The sequence below is a fragment of the Peromyscus eremicus genome, chromosome 13 (assembly GCF_949786415.1).
Source record: "Peromyscus eremicus chromosome 13, PerEre_H2_v1, whole genome shotgun sequence".
NCBI lineage: Eukaryota > Metazoa > Chordata > Mammalia > Rodentia > Cricetidae > Peromyscus > Peromyscus eremicus.
This window is the reverse complement of record NC_081429.1, coordinates 60200252-60217192: the sequence shown is the minus strand read 5'-3', so window position 1 is coordinate 60217192 and position 16941 is coordinate 60200252. Positions and strand designations below refer to the sequence as shown.

General features: G+C 45.6%; 1 protein-coding gene across 3 annotated transcripts in view; it reads left to right on the top strand.

Annotated features, from left to right (window-relative positions):
* Window positions 1–16941, top strand: part of Myo1b (myosin IB) — a 177213-nt gene that overhangs the window by 95549 nt on the left and 64723 nt on the right. For all 3 annotated transcript variants that reach the window (XM_059278606.1, XM_059278604.1, XM_059278605.1), the window contains 3 exons: window positions 1117–1221; window positions 5319–5365; window positions 12080–12143. In XM_059278606.1, the coding sequence (XP_059134589.1) occupies window positions 1117–1221; window positions 5319–5365; window positions 12080–12143 (216 nt within the window). The remainder of the gene's footprint in view (window positions 1–1116; window positions 1222–5318; window positions 5366–12079; window positions 12144–16941) is intronic.

Here is a 16941-nt window from a genome sequence, read left to right as displayed (position 1 = left end):
CGTTGAGAATTTCCTAGACGTTGACCTTGGATCATTGGAACTAGACACACGGACAGCAGACAGACTCCATGACAAATACACTTGAAGGGATTGCAGCATTCCAGATTCCTTTTGGAGTTCTGCACTGTCCAGGCCATAAGAAAGGCTGTGAGAAGCCCTTCGATGAGGACACTTGCTTTACTGTTCCTCCCCGACTGCGCACCTGGGACCACCTTCTCTTTGAACACTGGTGTCCTTTGGAATTAAGTGTCAAGAGGGGTGGTTCTGTGTGGAAGGTTGTTGAGAAAGGAGTCACTGACTGGCAAGAGGGATAAAACAACCAGAAACAGAACTTGTCCCCACATGAGCTAAGAGTTGTCTGCTCTGTGTGGTGGGCTCCTCGTTAGCTTGACTCGCAGTTTACCTGTAAAGTCTACAGAAATGAGTCTGAGCCGGAAGGATGTGAGTCCGCCACTAGCCGCTCACTTTGGGAACTGAAGAGTGATCAGTCTGGCCTGGTTGTGAACCAACCAGTTTGACTCAGAAAATCTTTTGAAGAAAAGCACTTTTGTTAAACCTCAGAAATACGTTTGGCAGAGATGCTCAGATGACCAAGTTATGTTTCGGCTTGCATCATGTACAGAACATAGTTGTATGTGTTTGATTACTTTGGTGATGTAATAGTGTAGTGTTGGTTTTAACAGCTCAGAGATGAACTTTGAGGACAGGCTGTATTCTAACTGGATTGATGATATGTCAGTTGAAAATGCACACCTTTAATCCCAGCACTTGGGAGGCAGAGCCAGGCGGATCTCTGTATCTCTGTGAGTTCAAGGCCAGCCTGGTCTACAGAGCGAGATCCAGGACAGGCACTAGAGCAACACAGAGAAACCCTGTCTCGAAAAAAACAAAAAGAAAAAAAGAAAGAAAGAGAAAGAAAGAAAGAAAGAAAGAAAGAAAGAAAGAAAGAAAGAAACAAAGAAAGAGAAAGGAAAAGAAAATACACAGCTGAAAATGTTTCTGAAATGCTGTTTCCACCCAATAGTAAAGACCTTTGGAAATGTTGCTAGTGAGTCCTCTCTCCCAATGTGATTCAAAGTTTCTTTATAACTGAGTATCCCCTGTTTCTCCCTGCAGAGGCCAGCAAGCTTGTTATGTCCTATGTGGCAGCAGTGTGTGGAAAAGGAGCTGAAGTTAATGAGGTCAAGGAACAGCTTCTGCAGTCCAACCCTGTCCTGGAAGGTAAGGATTTTGTGCACGTGTGCTTGGTGTGATTCAAAGAGCAAACTGTATTCGGGGCACTTCCGCTGGCTGCCTGGTGTTCAGGGAGGGAAGAGGACGCAGTACTGGCCAAGCGTTTGAGGAAATAAGCCCCATCCTAGTGATGCTCGGCTGGCTTCAAGTACTTAAAAGAGGGAATAACTTACCCCCAGGAAAGGAACTTTCCCACTTCAAAATCATTTTTGCCACTCAATTTTCATTTAACTTACTTTGATTTGCTTTAAGAAATTGACTGGGGAGGGGAGGCTGGGGGTGGGAGGAGGGAAGAGAGGGGGGTCTGTGGTTGGTATGTAAAATGAGTAAAACAATTTCTTAATCATAATGATAAAAAAAGAAATTGGTATTTGCAGTTAATGGTGTGGTGATGTTTTGTCATCCACCATAATGCCTGTGGCTAGTGACACTTGTTGTCAGGGAAAATCAAGGGCTGTAGAAAGCCCAAACCTGGCTATAGATACATTTCCCAAGCTCTGTCCCTAGCTGTCTGGTATCTAGCTCATATTCCTGGAGGCTTGAAGAACAAGACCAAAACCCTGCTAAGGTAGGTTTCATCTGGAGGCCTTCTCTTGTCTCAGAGACAGCTGCCACCTTGGTGCTCGTGTGAACCCTTCGTTGTGTCTGTTGGGAACGAGGACAGAAGTGAGTTCCGTGACGCTCTGTTCGCCTCCATGCTCCACACTCACGGCTTCAGCTAGCCTCAAGGATTTCCCAAAGGCTCACCTCTCAGTTCTGTCCCATTGAGGGTTAGAGTTTTCACATATGAATGGGGAGAAAGGGACAAAAACATTGGCCCATCAGTCAAGACTGAGCTAGAGACATGTCCTTTTCACTGGATTGGAGCATGGCATCTACCGCTGATATAAACCACCCGTATGTTAAAAATGGAATCAGAGTCTGCTAGATGGCTCAGTAATGAGAGCACTGGCTGCTCTTGCAGAGGACCTGGGCTGGGTTCCCAGTTCACACACGGCAGCTCACAACTAACTGTAACTCCAGTTCCAGGGAAGCTGATACGCCTTCTGACTGTTGCAAATATTAGGCACACATGTGGTGGAGATATATATATCTCCAGTGTGCTTAGACACGTTGTGTTGGACTTGTCTTTGCTACAAACATAAGGCCTGTCCTGTGCATTCATGGCCTCTACTTGCCAGGTCCAGTTGCACCCTTGTACCTGTTAGGATTGAAAATGTCTCCAAACGTTGGCAGCTGTCCCCCAGGGAGTCAGAAGCATCCTGTTAGAGTCTGGGCTAGAGGAATAGTTGGGCTCAACCCTTTGCTCAGAGAACAGAAGGACAAGATTGAAGGTGGACAGAAGTTAGACCTGTCTTGGGGTTGGTAGGCAGCTCTTGGCATGGAGGGTCAGAATCCCGCCCCCCCCCCCTGCTGTCTTTTCTGCTCTGCCTCAGCCCTTCCTTTCCTCCTGGAGATGTTCTTGAACTCTGAGCATTCACACTGAAACCCTGCTTCAGAGGAGACACCAGGCCCTTGCTGGCCTGGCTGGCAAGATAGGAGAGACACGAAGCCCAAAAAGCCATTGCGTTTTCATCTCGACTCCGTTCAGCACCTTAACTGGTGGAGTTGGTGAGAAGTGGCAGTTCTTCATCTTATCAGCCTGAGCTTTGGGCTTTTTGCTTCCTGCCTTTGCTCTTAGGCTCCGTGCTCGGCGCGAGCTGTGTTTCTGACGGGCTTATTTTAGGAATGCTGTGGTGGAAAGGAGCAGTGTAGTGGAATGCTGCAGCTTGCATCTTTTGCTAGAATCTTTTTATTTGGTGGTATTTGAAACTAGGCTGCAGTGCAGGAAATGGAAGAAATGTCCACTGTGGGTGTGTGTTATCTTTTATGGGAATGCTTTGCTTTTTAACTGGAGCGGCTACTGTAAATGAACATTTTGAACAACGAACTTTAAAGAAAAAAAACAACTGTGGAATGTGTCTTGGGTGTTCTATAATGGACCACTTGTTTCTGATTACCAGGCTCACAGTAAAAGACTTGAGTGTCTAGGGTTGTTTTTGGTAATGTGCAACTCAGACTTCTTTGATGAAAAGATGGTTTATGGGTTGCAGATGGGGCTCTGAGCAGGTCTTCTGGAGCAGGCCCTTCACTTGCCCCTGACCTTCAAGCCACAGCACATTGATGTTTATCTGTCAGCATCTTAAGCTGGGCTTTGGGTCTGTACTAATTAGTTAACTTGGCAGGCCCACATTCCAAACCTGGCACAGAAGACTAGCCCACAGAATCACGCGGAATGTCGTGGTTTAGTGGGGACCAGGTCAAGTGTGCACTGTCATCAAGGTTGCAGTCGTGGAAGCCTTGTGGTTGGCAGTGGGTATGTGATAAGGATCAGATCCTCTCTCACTGTAGGTCTCAGAGTACAGCGCATCCGCCTGTCTTCCTGCGAAGGGAGAGTTCGGCGTCAGGAACTTGTCAAACCATCCTTGGCTCCAGCATCTCAACCTAAGGAACCTTCTCTGTTGACTTTGTCCATTTTTTCTTACCTTGAGCCGACTATGTGGTGTTTGGAACAGGGTCTGGCTGGCCCGAAACTCACCCTGTAGACCAGGCTGGCTTTCAGCTTACACACCACACCCAGCCTGTTGTGTGTTTTTAAGCAAAAAAACACACAACAGGGTGCATGAAGTGGCTCAGTGGATAAAGGTACTTGCCTCCAAGCCCGATGTCCTGAGTTCGATCCCCAGCACTCACGTGGTAGGAGACAACCAGCTCCTTTAAGCTGTCCTCTGACCTCCACATGCCCCTCACAATAAACAAACACACAAATGTTTTTAGAGACATAAACCACTGGTCTCAACATCAGGTTTGGCTGCTGCGCTGTAGATTACGCTCCCTAAGAATGCCCCCTCTCCAGGGTGCTGCTTTCAGGACCAGGTCGCTTCTGAAGTGCTTGTGCTCTGTCACGGTTGGTTGACCAAAGTCATGGAAGCTTCCAGAGATGTAGTATCTAGCCTCCATTCAAGAAGCTTGTTTCATTAACCACATCATCATGAATACTTCCTTGCTAGTTTCAAATATGGCTCCCAGATCCCCAAAACAACCTGGGATCGGGGCTTGATGGAAACGCAGAATTTTGTGTCTCTTCCAGGATGTGCTGGCCCAAGTACCCTTGTCCCCGAGACCCCTTTGTGACTGGGTTCACTGCAGGGTTTCAGGTGCATCCATGCCATTCACTTCCTCGTTTTCATCCTCTCAGACTGGCTTGCCAGTTTTTGTGCACCAGCTTGGTGAAACGGTCCGTTTGCCTCATAACTGTTCTGTCACCTGAGTTAAACAGGTGACATGGTTGAACGTTCTGTGCCTGGGCAGAATCACCCTGTAGTTCTCACGGGTCCTCATTTCAAAGGGAGTCCCAGGGCAGATGGGTCTCCCTGAAGCAGCTAAGACTTACATAGACCTGGCCTGTGCCTTGTGGGCCACGTTAGTTTCCTTTAGTTTCTAGATTTCATGTAGGTGTGCCTGTTGGGCATAACTAATAAATTATGTATTTTAATCTTATTTTAAATGACTCATTTTTGACTCTCAATATTGCTCTTAGTGTGTTGTACTTATGTAATCGCATTTACATAAGTAGCTTTACTTCAGAGTTAGACAGTTTTAAGTTTCACATGCCTTCTGTGATCTATAAACCTCACCCACTTCCATCAGCCTACAATCATAGAAGAAGGTTTCTGAAATAACCTCACTGAGAATTCTGGCAGAGGAGTAGAAGCCTTAGCTGCCCCCCACTCATTAGATTCCTATCTACAGGAGCTAAAAGGCGTCAAATTAGGGAAGATCGAGTTTAGAGTGGTTCTTGAAACAGTCCCAAGATTCGAGGCTGTCACCTATTCTGTGTGTATTTCTAAGCACCGAGGGAAGTTTTATTTAGCAACTTATTGACGTTTCTGCTGGATATGTGTGTACCCAGTGGGCAGAAATGCTGTCGCCGTGAGCTGTGTTTGCCGGAATTATTCCCGTGCAGTAGTATGGTTGCTTTGTGTTTCTGCTGGGAATTACTTTTTCTGTCGGCTCTTCTGATGCATCTGTTTCTCTCTCACCAGCCTTTGGAAATGCCAAGACTGTAAGGAACGACAACTCGTCTAGATTTGTAAGTATTTGTACAAGCGCAAGTGCTAGCGCTAACATTTAGCTCATGTGTGTTTAAACAAGCAGATGTTTAATATTCTTACTACGCACATCTTTTAAGGTCCGAAGAGGGCCACCCCCAGCCGAGACCCTCTGGAAGTTCTATAAGAGCTCTGTGTTTGTTTATTTTGCTTTCTGAGATTTTTCAGTTTTTCTTGGAGTGGCAAGCTGTTTCTATCATGTTTTCTCCTCATCTCCAGTCATAAAATTGCACGAGTTTAGTAAGACTGTTTAGAATCATTTCTTACCCGTCTGGAGCTGGGTATTTAGAAGTCATAATTAAGAAACAGAAATTCAGCTGGGTGGTGGCACCTTCCTTTAATCCCAGCACTTGGGAGGCAGAGGCAGCAGAGTCTCTGAGTTCTAGGCCAGCCTGGACTACAGAGTGAGTTCCAGGATAGACAGGGCTACACAGAGAAACCCTGTCTTGGAAAAACCAACCAACCAAACAAACAAACAAAAGAATAAAAAGAATCAGAAATTCAGTAAAAAAAGAAAGACCAAGAGAATGTCAAGTCTGTATACTCTGTCGCCCTTGACTCTTACTGATGGCCTCAGAAAAGACCGATGTATTTTAAAACTTCCTAGACAATCACTAGGATTGGTAAGTGTAAGGGTCTGGGGGAACTGAATACTGAAACCTGATTGAGCCTGAAACACCAATTCTAGTGGGGGCTGGCCTGCTGCTGCTCCACCTCCTCCCTGTTACTGCCCAGCATGTGCCTGAATGTTGGTGCTCTAGGTTCTTTCCAGCTCCACTCAGGCCTCGGCTCTTCACAAAGACAGATACCACCTCAGCAGCAAATTGTTCAGCATCACAGTGGTGTGTTTTTGCTCTCTGAAGTACTGGGGACTTTATGCATGCTAAGCTGTACGCTCTGGTACCCCACTTTTCCTCCCCTCCCCTCGCCTTCCCCCTCCCCTCCTCTCTTCCCTCCTTTCCTCTCTTCTCTGCTCCTTTGGGTTACAGGGCCTTGTTAAGTTACTCAGGCTGGCCTTGAACTCATGTAGTAGCTCAGGTAAGCCTTGAACTCTCTGGTTTCTATTGCTGCAGCATCTTGAGTCAATGAGATTAAGTATCTGTACCATTTGGCCTGGCTCCATGGTGGTATGTTGAGATGGTTATTTCCTTCTGTGGCTTAACCAAAAACAAAAAACAAAAACAAAAACAAAAAACCCATCATTTATTTTTGAGGCATCTTTCCCCCATTGCTTGTTTTGGTGGGGTCATTTTTGGTCATCTCTGATGCCTCCCTTCCAGAGATCCTCCCATGCCCCCGTTTTAGATCCCTGTTGGCCCTTTCTTAGATAGGTTGTCCAGAGCTTAAAGAAAGAAATGGCCTCAGGTGCAGGTAGTTTTTGTAGCTTAGAAAGTAGAAGCCTAAATAAGTTCCTAAACCCAAGGCTGTGGATTGTTTCATCGGATTAGCCTGTTATAACCAGTTTGATCCAGGCCTTTTCTTGATTAGTGACATGGATAATCTCATTGCATAAATAGAGTTTGAAGTGAAATAATCGCAATGATCAGGCTTCACTATGTGATAGAAATTTAGTTTTGTTTGCAAATAGTGTGAATATGCTCTTTTAAAGATATTTACAAATATATGTGGCGAAGTCAGAAAACTGTACTGCTTAAGAGGTCATTACAGTGGCATTTAAGACCCTGTGAATGGCTTGGCAGGCTATTTAGCTTATTAAATAGCTTCAGAGAAATCCTCTTTTAAACTTGGGCATTAGGATATGAGATTAACACTTAATTATAGACTAACTCGTTTCATGCCCAGCTTCTAGTAATTCCTCTGCTTTGTGGTGTATGACTTGATTAATAATACAACCAAATCCGTGTTATAATTTTATAATGGGACTGTGTGCTATCTTGTGTGTAATTATGATGTTGCTTGACACTACCCTTGACTGTGTTTGATTAATCTAGAGTGGATTTGTTGATCACTTTACTGAGAAATCTGATAGAGTCTGTTCTGCTGTGGTTAGGACACATCAGTCATAGCTGACACTGGTAACCAGTGTGGTCAGGGACACGCCTCACAGTGTCTCCCCTATGCCCCAGTGCTCTGGTTTGACATATGGAACTTTTTTTTTTTTTTGAGAATGAGACTCAGAAGCCGAGTGATGGTGGCGCACGCCTTTAATCCCAGCACTCGGGAGGCAGAGGCGGGTGGAGCTCTGTGAGTTTGAGACCAGCCTGGGCTACAAAGAGAGTTCCAGGACAGCCAAGATTGTTACACGGAGAAACCTTGTCTCGGAAAACAAACAAACAAACAAAAAGAATGAGACTCAGTATTTTAGGTCTTTGTTTATTAGTGCTCTTGTGAAAGCAGCGCATGAACATCTGTGTGCAGACAGATGGGCTAGGCGCTGGAGGAAGAGGACAGCACCTGTTCTGTTGGAAAGTGGTTTTGCCCAACCTCTCATTCAATAAGATATTTTTTGAAACAGAGTTTCTTCTCTGTGTAACAGTCCTGGATGTCCTGGAACTCACTCTGTAGCCCAGGCTGGCCTCAAACTCACAGAGATCCACTTGCCTCTGCCTCTCAAGTGCTGGGATTAAAGGTGTGCGCCACCTTTCCCAACTCATTCAATAAGAATTTTAAGATGTATGGATTGGTTTCTGTGTTTTAATATAAGTGTAGGTTTCCTTACACCTCCCTTGTAGCCTGTGGCTTTTCTTTCTAGTAGCTGGAGTGATCTCTACAGACACGTCCCGTCAAGCCTCTGTGGTGCCCCTTTTCTCCTACAATGCAAGCTCGTTCAGCGCCTTCCAGAGCCTGTCTTGCTGAAGCACCATCTCTGCCTCTTAGCCCCCGACTCTGCCTCAGCTTCACACACCTTTGTGACTCTCTGGCATCCCAAGTTGTTCCTTCAGTATGCTGGGTGCTCTGTAGACCTGCACATGCTGGGTGCTCTGTAGACCTGCACATGCTGGATGCTTTCTAGACCTGCACATGCTGGGTGCTCTGTAGACCTGCACATGTTGGGTGCTCCATAGACCTGCACATGCTGAGTGCTCTGTAGACCTGCACATGCTGAGTGCTCTGTAGACCTGCACATGCTGGGTGCTCTCTAGACCTGCACATGCTGGGTGCTCTATAGACCTGCACAACATGCTGGGTGCTCTCAAGACCTGCACAACATGCTGGATGCTCTCTAGACCTGCACATGCTGGGTGCTCTATAGACCTGCACAACATGCTGGGTGCTCTCAAGACCTGCACAACATGCTGGATGCTCTCTAGACCTGCACATGCTGGGTGCTCTCTAGACCTGCACATGCTGGGTGCTCTCTAGACCTGCACATGCTGGATGCTCTCTAGACCTGCACATGCTGGGTGCTCTCTAGACCTGCACATGCTGGGTGCTCTCTAGACCTGCACATGCTGGGTGCTCTCTAGACCTGCACATGCTGGGTGCTCTCTAGACCTGCACATGCTGGTGCTCTGTAGACCTTGCATGTGCTGGGTGCTCTCTAGACCTGCACATGCTGGGTGCTCTCTAGACCTGCACATGCTGGGTGCTCTCTAGACCTGCACATGCTGGGTGCTCTCTAGACCTGCACATGCTGGGTGCTCTGTAGACCTTGCATGTGCTGGGTGCTCTGTAGACCTGCACATGCTGGTGCTCTGTAGACCTGCACATGCTGGGTGCTCTCTAGACCTACACATGCTGGTGCTCTGGAGACCTGCACATGCTGGGTGCTCTGGAGACCTGCACATGCTGGGTGCTCTCTAGACCTGCACATGCTGGTGCTCTGTAGACCTTGCATGTGCTGGGTGCTCCGTAGACCTGCACATACTTGGTGGCATCTTGAATTATTTTTGTCTCCCTTCAAATGTTACATCAATAATATCTTTTATATACTCTGACATCATCTTGATTTTATTTGCTTAGGGTATTTGTTACTCTTTGGAGTTGCTGTATCAGATTACCTAATTTTGTCATCATTGACTTGATATCCTTGGAGGTGCCATGGGAACAAGTACTCTGGCTTCCTTGTATATCTTTCAATATATATAATTTTAATATACAATTCAGTTGTTAGAAGAGCACACGTTGCCGCAGTAGACACTCAGAGAACACTTAACCTATGCTTGCTGCTTCTTAAGAAGCTTAGGGACTAATTAGAGAGGTTGAGCATATCTAAAAATATGGCACAGTTTTTCAGGAAGCTATGTGGGTGAAGTTTTATGGACTTTTAGAGAAGATCCTAGGGTAGAAGGTAATGTTAAAGGGACTCAGAAAACGTAAGTGGGTCAGAATCAACTGGAGAGCAGGGTGGATTGGCCTGACATGGTGAGGAAGCCTGGGCCTGTGAGTGTATGGAAGGAGTTTTAAGACCAAGGCCTAGAAACGTGGGTCAGGATTCCAACCGGAGGGTGCTGTCCCTACACATTGTCTACAGGTGGTGGGAAGCTTCAGGTTGTTTCCAAGTAGACTGGTGGCATAATCAGAGCCAAGCTTTCGATAGCTCTGAGGGTGTGGCTGCCGCATCCATTGGGACCATTTCTTCAGCAAGGACATTCTCACAGCTGTCCAGCAGTTCCCCGGTGGTTGGCTTCCTGTTCCACTCTCTGTGGTATTTATACTCTTATCAGTTTCTCTCTGGTAACTTCTTTAAAGAAGTCACCGTTACCCTTGCCCAGGCCCTCAAACTGAGCTAATCCTGCACCCAGTGTCTTGCCTGTGTGTGTGTGTGTGTGTGTCCCTATGCACACCTGTAATAGTTACTTTTTTGTTGTCTAAATACCTTACAAAGCCAACTTAGGAAGCATTTATTTTGTCTTATAATTTGAGGAGAAACATCGACCATGGGTGCTGGGACAGACCCTGACACTGTGCTGTCCAACCATTGATTGGTCCCCATGTCCAAAAGGTTCCACAACCTCCCCAAACAGTGCCACCAGCTGGGACCAAATGTTCAGACAGTGAGTCTGTGGGGAGCATTTCACATTCAGGAGGTGACACCCGTGACTTAGGAAGATGTCCAGCTCCCATCTCACTAATCCTTCCACCTGCTCTCTGGATCCTGTTGCCTCCCGGCCCGGGGACTCCTCTGGAAGTTGCTCCTGGAAGGTCAATCCCCAGCTCCCTCTTTAGCTTTCTTCCCTCATCTCTGGCTGCTTTGCCTCCTGTGTCCCTGCTGGTCTGAAGGATCTCTCTGTCACGCCCAAGCCGGACCCTGCGACTCTGGCTAGCTCTCAGTTGATGCTCATCTTTTGCTGCCCCTACTGGAAGCTCTCAACAAACATTCCTCCCGTAATCGGTGCAGCCAGCTGATGCCCCGCTCCCTCGGTAGCCACGGCATCTGGTCCTGCTCCTTTCCAGTCTGCTGCACCCTCATCAGGTGATCTTGTAAGCGGCAAATCTGATCGTGCCTCCTTCTTTAGGAGCCGTCAGTGACAGCGGCTCATGTCAGGAGAAGGTCAGAAGGTCACACTGCTCTGACTGGTCTCTAACCCAAAGTCCTCCCTAACTGTCCTAACAGGAGGAGTTGGTTCTTAGGCCCGCTCCTTCCGCTTCCCACCTCCAATCCGCCTGACCTCATGCACTTTGCACTTCCTGTAAACTCACTTCCTCTTCTGATCTTGCCCTCACTCCTTGCATGGCCGTGAGCTGTGGCCGGGCTTGTCTCTCCACCACCGAGTTCTGTTCACCAGGCTCTGAGCGCCTTCCCAGCAGGGACTGTGTCTGGTTTTCCCCTGGGCCTTTTCAGGCTAGAAGAAACGATTTGGAGACATTTGCTTGATGCATTAGTGATTTAAAAGGACACATGGCAGTGGGAGAGGGAGGGGCTAGTGAGGAAGCATCTGTAAGCTAATAGAAAGCCACAAATTGCATTGTTGACTAAGTGCCATGTGGTCATGTTTTTTCTCTCTTCCTATCACACTTTTCAAATTAATGTAATTTTTAGAGAAAATTATATACAAAGTGTCTATCTGACTATGATTAAGGTAGGACATGAAACAGCAAAAAAAAAAATTGACTTATGAAATAAACATACTCTTTTCCAAACACAAAGCAGATGCCATGGTTATTCTGCCGTTCTTGTTACTTTTCGTCTAGCAGTTGGAAACTGGCTCTGTAAAATTCACAAATTAACTTCTTGTGTCTTAAGAATGGACCTGGGCTCTATATTGCTATCTAACCTAGGTCAAATGCCACTAAAAGGAGTAAGTAGTCTTTGATTGTGACACCACATCATTGTGTTTTGATTTGAGTAGATGGGAACATGGGAGTATTACGTTCCTCTCACTGCCTAATGTGGAGTTTGTAACCATGGCTTTTGAGACTGTATTATACCCTTCAGGGAGTTTGAAAAATATCTGAAATGGGAAAGGTCTCATGATGGAAAGGACTACCTACCCCCATGTGTATTTGCGTGTGTGTGTGTGTGTGTGTGTGTGTGTGTGTGTGTGTGTGCGCGCGCGCGCGCGCTCGTGTGCATGCAACAATCTGTTCTTAAATTAGCTACACGCTAGATGGGCTCTAAGTAGTGGGTATGCAGGGTAAATTATTCATGGCGGCACATTGTTTTGTATTGTGGGTAAATGAACTGCCTTTCTTAATTACATTGAAACAAAGGACTAAAAATGAGTTAGCGTGCTATTTTCTGAAGAACACGCGCTGTTTTGAGATGAACTTACAGAGTCTCTCTTTGACAGGGCAAATACATGGATATTGAATTTGACTTTAAAGGCGATCCATTGGGAGGAGTGATAAGTAACTGTGAGTATTTCACTTGGCTCTTTATAAACCAGTTGAGAATAATAAACCAAGCATTGTAAATTGTGGACTATTTTAAAATAACGTGATTGCAGAGAAGCATTTAGTTTCCTAAGAATATTTAACTGTTGCATTTCAGATTGCTTTACAACTTAATGTAAAAATATATATGTATATACACATGTCTGTATACATACATATACATATATATTGTTTGTTTTGGTTTTTCTGAGGGAGAACTGTACTATCTCATCCAAACAGGCCTCAAAACTCATGTATCAGTATGCCTTGCTAAATGTTGTTAAAGATGAATTTATTGTTACCTTTGGAAAACTATCTAGAAATCTGCTGAAGTATTTGAACTTCATATCTGTACTTTATATTGGTCTTTAAGCCAATCTAACAAAATCTATTCTCTGATTAAAAATAAAACCTAAGGAATTTATTAATTAATTTTGTGGTGCTAAGATAGAACCCAGGGCCTCACACACAAACTGGGCAAGTGTACTGAGCTCAACTTCAACCCTAAAGTATGAACAGTTGATTTTAAATGAAGAGGACAGCAGCAGTGAAGGGTAAGGTTTTTAGCTCTGACCTCTTGGGCTTTCATCCCTGCATTGGCTCTGTGTTTCTTATTTAACAAGACCGTTCTTCTACATAACTTTTTAAAGGAAGCATTTATCTAGTACAGTGAGTAGGCCTATATTTCAAATGTTATTTTGAGAAAATGTGACCTCTCTTCTAGGATATCTAGATAATGGAAATGTAACGTAGCTGTTGGTAAAACATGGACTCATTAGCCTCCTTCTCAGTTTGACTGGAGTAAGGAAATGAACGGGACTGGGCAAGGGCTGCTCAGTAGCTCCAGGTCCAAGGTTTGTGGAGTGTCGGGGGTGAGCACGCCAGCGTGACTGGACCGTCTCAGAGCACTCCCCCATGTTTCCTTCGCCTTTGATTTCAAGTTTCGTTTGTTTGGCAATTGATGATAACGCAGGTGTTATCCTGCTGTCCTCCTGAGTGTTCTGGGTTTTAGGATCACAGGACCAGACCTCCCAATGCCTAGTCATCCCAGAGTGCTATAGGGATTGTTAGAATGAAAGTAAGTCGAGACGAGATGTAGGAATGACAGAGCTGTCTCAAGTGTCCAGACACCTTCATTGGATGTTGCAGTGATGACATTCCTTTTTCTTTTTAAAAAAGATTTAAAAAAATTTAAATTATGCATACATGTATGTCTCTACATGCGAGTGCAGATGCTGGTGGAGGCCAGAAGAGGGTGTTGGAGCTCTTACAGCTGGAGTCACAGGTGACTGTGTGCTGCCTAGCAGGGTTCTGAGAAACTATCTCGTGGCCTCTGGAAGAGCATCAGGCATTCTAAACCACCTGTTCAGAAGCCATCTCTTCATCCCCAGCATTCCTTTCCAAAGTGGTCCATGATATAAAATGGGGAAGTGATCTGGTGGAAGAGGACATGGGTAGCCAAGAACCCTGGAGGCGCCAGGGGTTCGTGAGCTCTTCCTGATCAACCCTAGGGTCAGAGGGATGCTGTGCAGAAATTGATGTTATGAGTTATTTGAGCATACCGTGTAGCCAAAATTGTGGGGTGTGTTGGGGTGGGGGAGGGAGAGGAGAAAGGAGAGGGAGAAAGAGAACACACATGTACTTACGGATGTTTTTGAGATCGATGTCAGGGTCTTCTTCATTCACTGTCCACGCTATTTTCTGAGATGAGATCTCTCACCGAACCTGGAGCTCGTAGATCTGGCTCCACCACTGGCTAGCGCGTCCCAATGTTTTTCGTCTCTCTTGTCTCCGCAGTGGTTTTACAGGCACATGCCATGGAGCCCAGCTTTTTACACGAGTCCTGGGGATCTGAACCCATGTCGTGTGCCTGTGTGGCAAGCGTTTTATCAACTGAGCCATCTCCCAGCCCCAAAGTCACTGAATTCTCAAACAAAATTTTCACCGCTCTTCACGGAGAGGGCTAGCGTTTTCTCGTCTTTGAAGTTAGGGGAGAGATGAGGTGAATGAAGTCTGTGGTTCTTCCCACCTCGGTGTTTTGCAGTTCTTGCATGGTTTGAGTTTTCGTTTGGGTTTGCCTGACTACTTTTGTGTGCTGCTCCCTGTGATTGCACGTGCCTGTAAGAATGTGTCGTTGTGAGGGAAATACATTAAAGGGAAAGTTCTACTGTGAAACGAAATTGGATAGGATGCTGCAGTTTAGAGGATGTGGTTTTGTAAGCCAAGTATGGCAGCAGCAGGACTCATGTAGCCTGCAGATGCTCCAACCAGAATCAAATCAACCCTGCTAGCTGCATAGCTGTCTAGGAAAGGGGGTGACTCAAGTTTCAGACCACCACTTTCAGGAACAGTTAATTTTAATTCTGCAAGCTGTCTATGAATCTTTAGTGCTTTCTTTTTATAGGGCGGATTAACTCTAGTTATTGCATTATTAATGCCAGTTATGGCAGTAACTAGTTATGACATCGATGGTAGCGTTAGGTTCATCCCTTCGTTACAGAACTTGGAGCCGAGCATTCTGGAATGATTTAATCAGTACTGTTCTTCAGCATTCTGTGAAGATCATTAGGAGTTACTTCATTATTAGTATGAGAATATAACTTTGGATTTAAATTTGAAGTTCAAATTTTAAACAGAAATGTCTCCTTGACATAAGAATCAGAAGAGTCTTACAGTATCCATGGAGAATAAATACAACTAAACACTTCCATTAAGTTTAATACGTCTGTGAATGAATTTCATATGGTCTTGGTTACCATTTGTTCCCACAAGAAAATTATATTGAAATTTGTGAAATGGGAACACCCTGGTGTTTAAGAATATCCTTTGCTTTAGAGAGGAAAGGCACACATTAGTGGTGGGACAGGAAATTTCACTCCATGTAGACAGGGCTGACTCATGGTGGTCATGGGAGCTGCCAGGCTGACTTCAATGCATGGAAATCAGTGGGTGAATCCCCTGGAGTTCCTGCCAGACCATGACAACTTAGCTTCTTGGAGGCTGGAGAAGAGCACAGATTTTGCTTTTTTGTAAAAGACATACATTGCTTCCTTTCCCAGCAGCCCCTAGGAAAAGCACAGATTGTTGCTGGCTAAAATGATTACCCTGAGAGGTGTAAGAACTCTCTAGACAGTTACATACCGGGGAGGTAGGAAGCACAGGCCGCCAACTCATCTCCCTCTTCCTAAAAGAGGTGTGCAATAAAATCTCAGTCTGGAACACTCTTGAAAGTTACAGATCCCTGAGGGTGGTGTCCTTGGGAGGGATGCATAATTAGAATGGGAGGTGGCAAATGCCTTCTCGAGTAGAGAAGATAAAACACTGAAGCGTGTGCAGATGCTCCACGTACCCGGAGTGGCATTTCTCGTAGTTGGTTAAGGTTTGTTGGTTACATGCTGAAGTGCTTACGTTTGAAGAGTTTTGTGTAGTAGTGTTATGAACTGGAACCTTTGAGAAACCAGTTTTCTTCTTCCTTCTTTTATAATACTCCCAGGCACCTTCTTAAATCTGTGGTGCTTAGAAGCAGTTTAGACTGTGGGAAGACAAAATCTAAATCTCGAGGGTTTTTGTCTGCTCATAGAGTAGCACAAAGGGGAGTCTGCTCTGAGAACAGGGTCCAATTTCAAGGGAACCGTCTAAGGTAAAAACTCCGGCTGCCCTCACCCCATTTGGGTGTCAGGAGGAATGCAGGCAGCCCTGGTTGTCATGTTCATTATTTGGGGCCTTGGCTTCGTGAGCACAGCTCTTACTGGTTTTTCATGTGATCACTGGTGTCTATACAGAGACAGCAAGTTCCTGAAGTTCTCTGTGTCTTCACCCTTGGAGTGAGACTCGTTTGTCAGGCTGGGCCAGGATCGGTTATTTATTAGCTCTATAAAGTGTTTGTTGTGGTGCCTGGCACATAGTAAACCCTCAATAAATGTTTATTTTCCACTATTAAATACCGATTTGTTTATTGTCTATTTCACAAATACATATCCTGTAAGCACAGAGAATAACCAGCAACTAAATAAATCTGATGCTATGTACACACACCACACACATACATCCTCCCACCCCCCACACACATATACCCCCCCACACACATACACCCCACACACCCACACACACACCCCACATACATACTCCCACACACACACCCCACATACATACACCCCCACCCTCCACCCCACCCCCACATGGAATATCATGTGTAATTTTATACTTTTGAAAGTTTTAAGAAGTAAAACTCGAGATTCAGTGGATAATTTTATCTATATATTTTTTCTTTTGCTAATACTGGGGATTGAATTTAGGACGTACGCTTATGCACTCTACACCAAGCTGAATCCTGGTTCTTTTTTACTGTTTTATATGCTCACAGGGCAGACAGCATGGGGGAGTCATACTATGTGCATCCTGGGGAGGGAACTCAGGTTTCCGGGCATGGTGGCTTGCCCTTTTCCCCCTCTAAGCCATTTTATGGCCCAGCAATTTCATTTTAACAGCCACAATTGGATAGATTTCCAGGAATGGCTACAGTAAATCCTCATTCTGTGTCCACACCTGTGGATTGTCCCATTCTCATTGACTCGGGGCTTGGCCGTGAGGTCTGTTGGAGTCTGTGGAACAATTATCAAGGGGAGCCTAGCCAGACTTGGAAACTGGCTGCTGCCTGGTGGAGCTTGCCTTTGCTCTTTCTGGACTCTTTCTTCACTACAGCATGTGCAAGCATCTGTTTGGGACAGAAGAGGGTCATGGAGTGAGCTGCCCAGTATATGTCTATCAGGTATCACCCAGA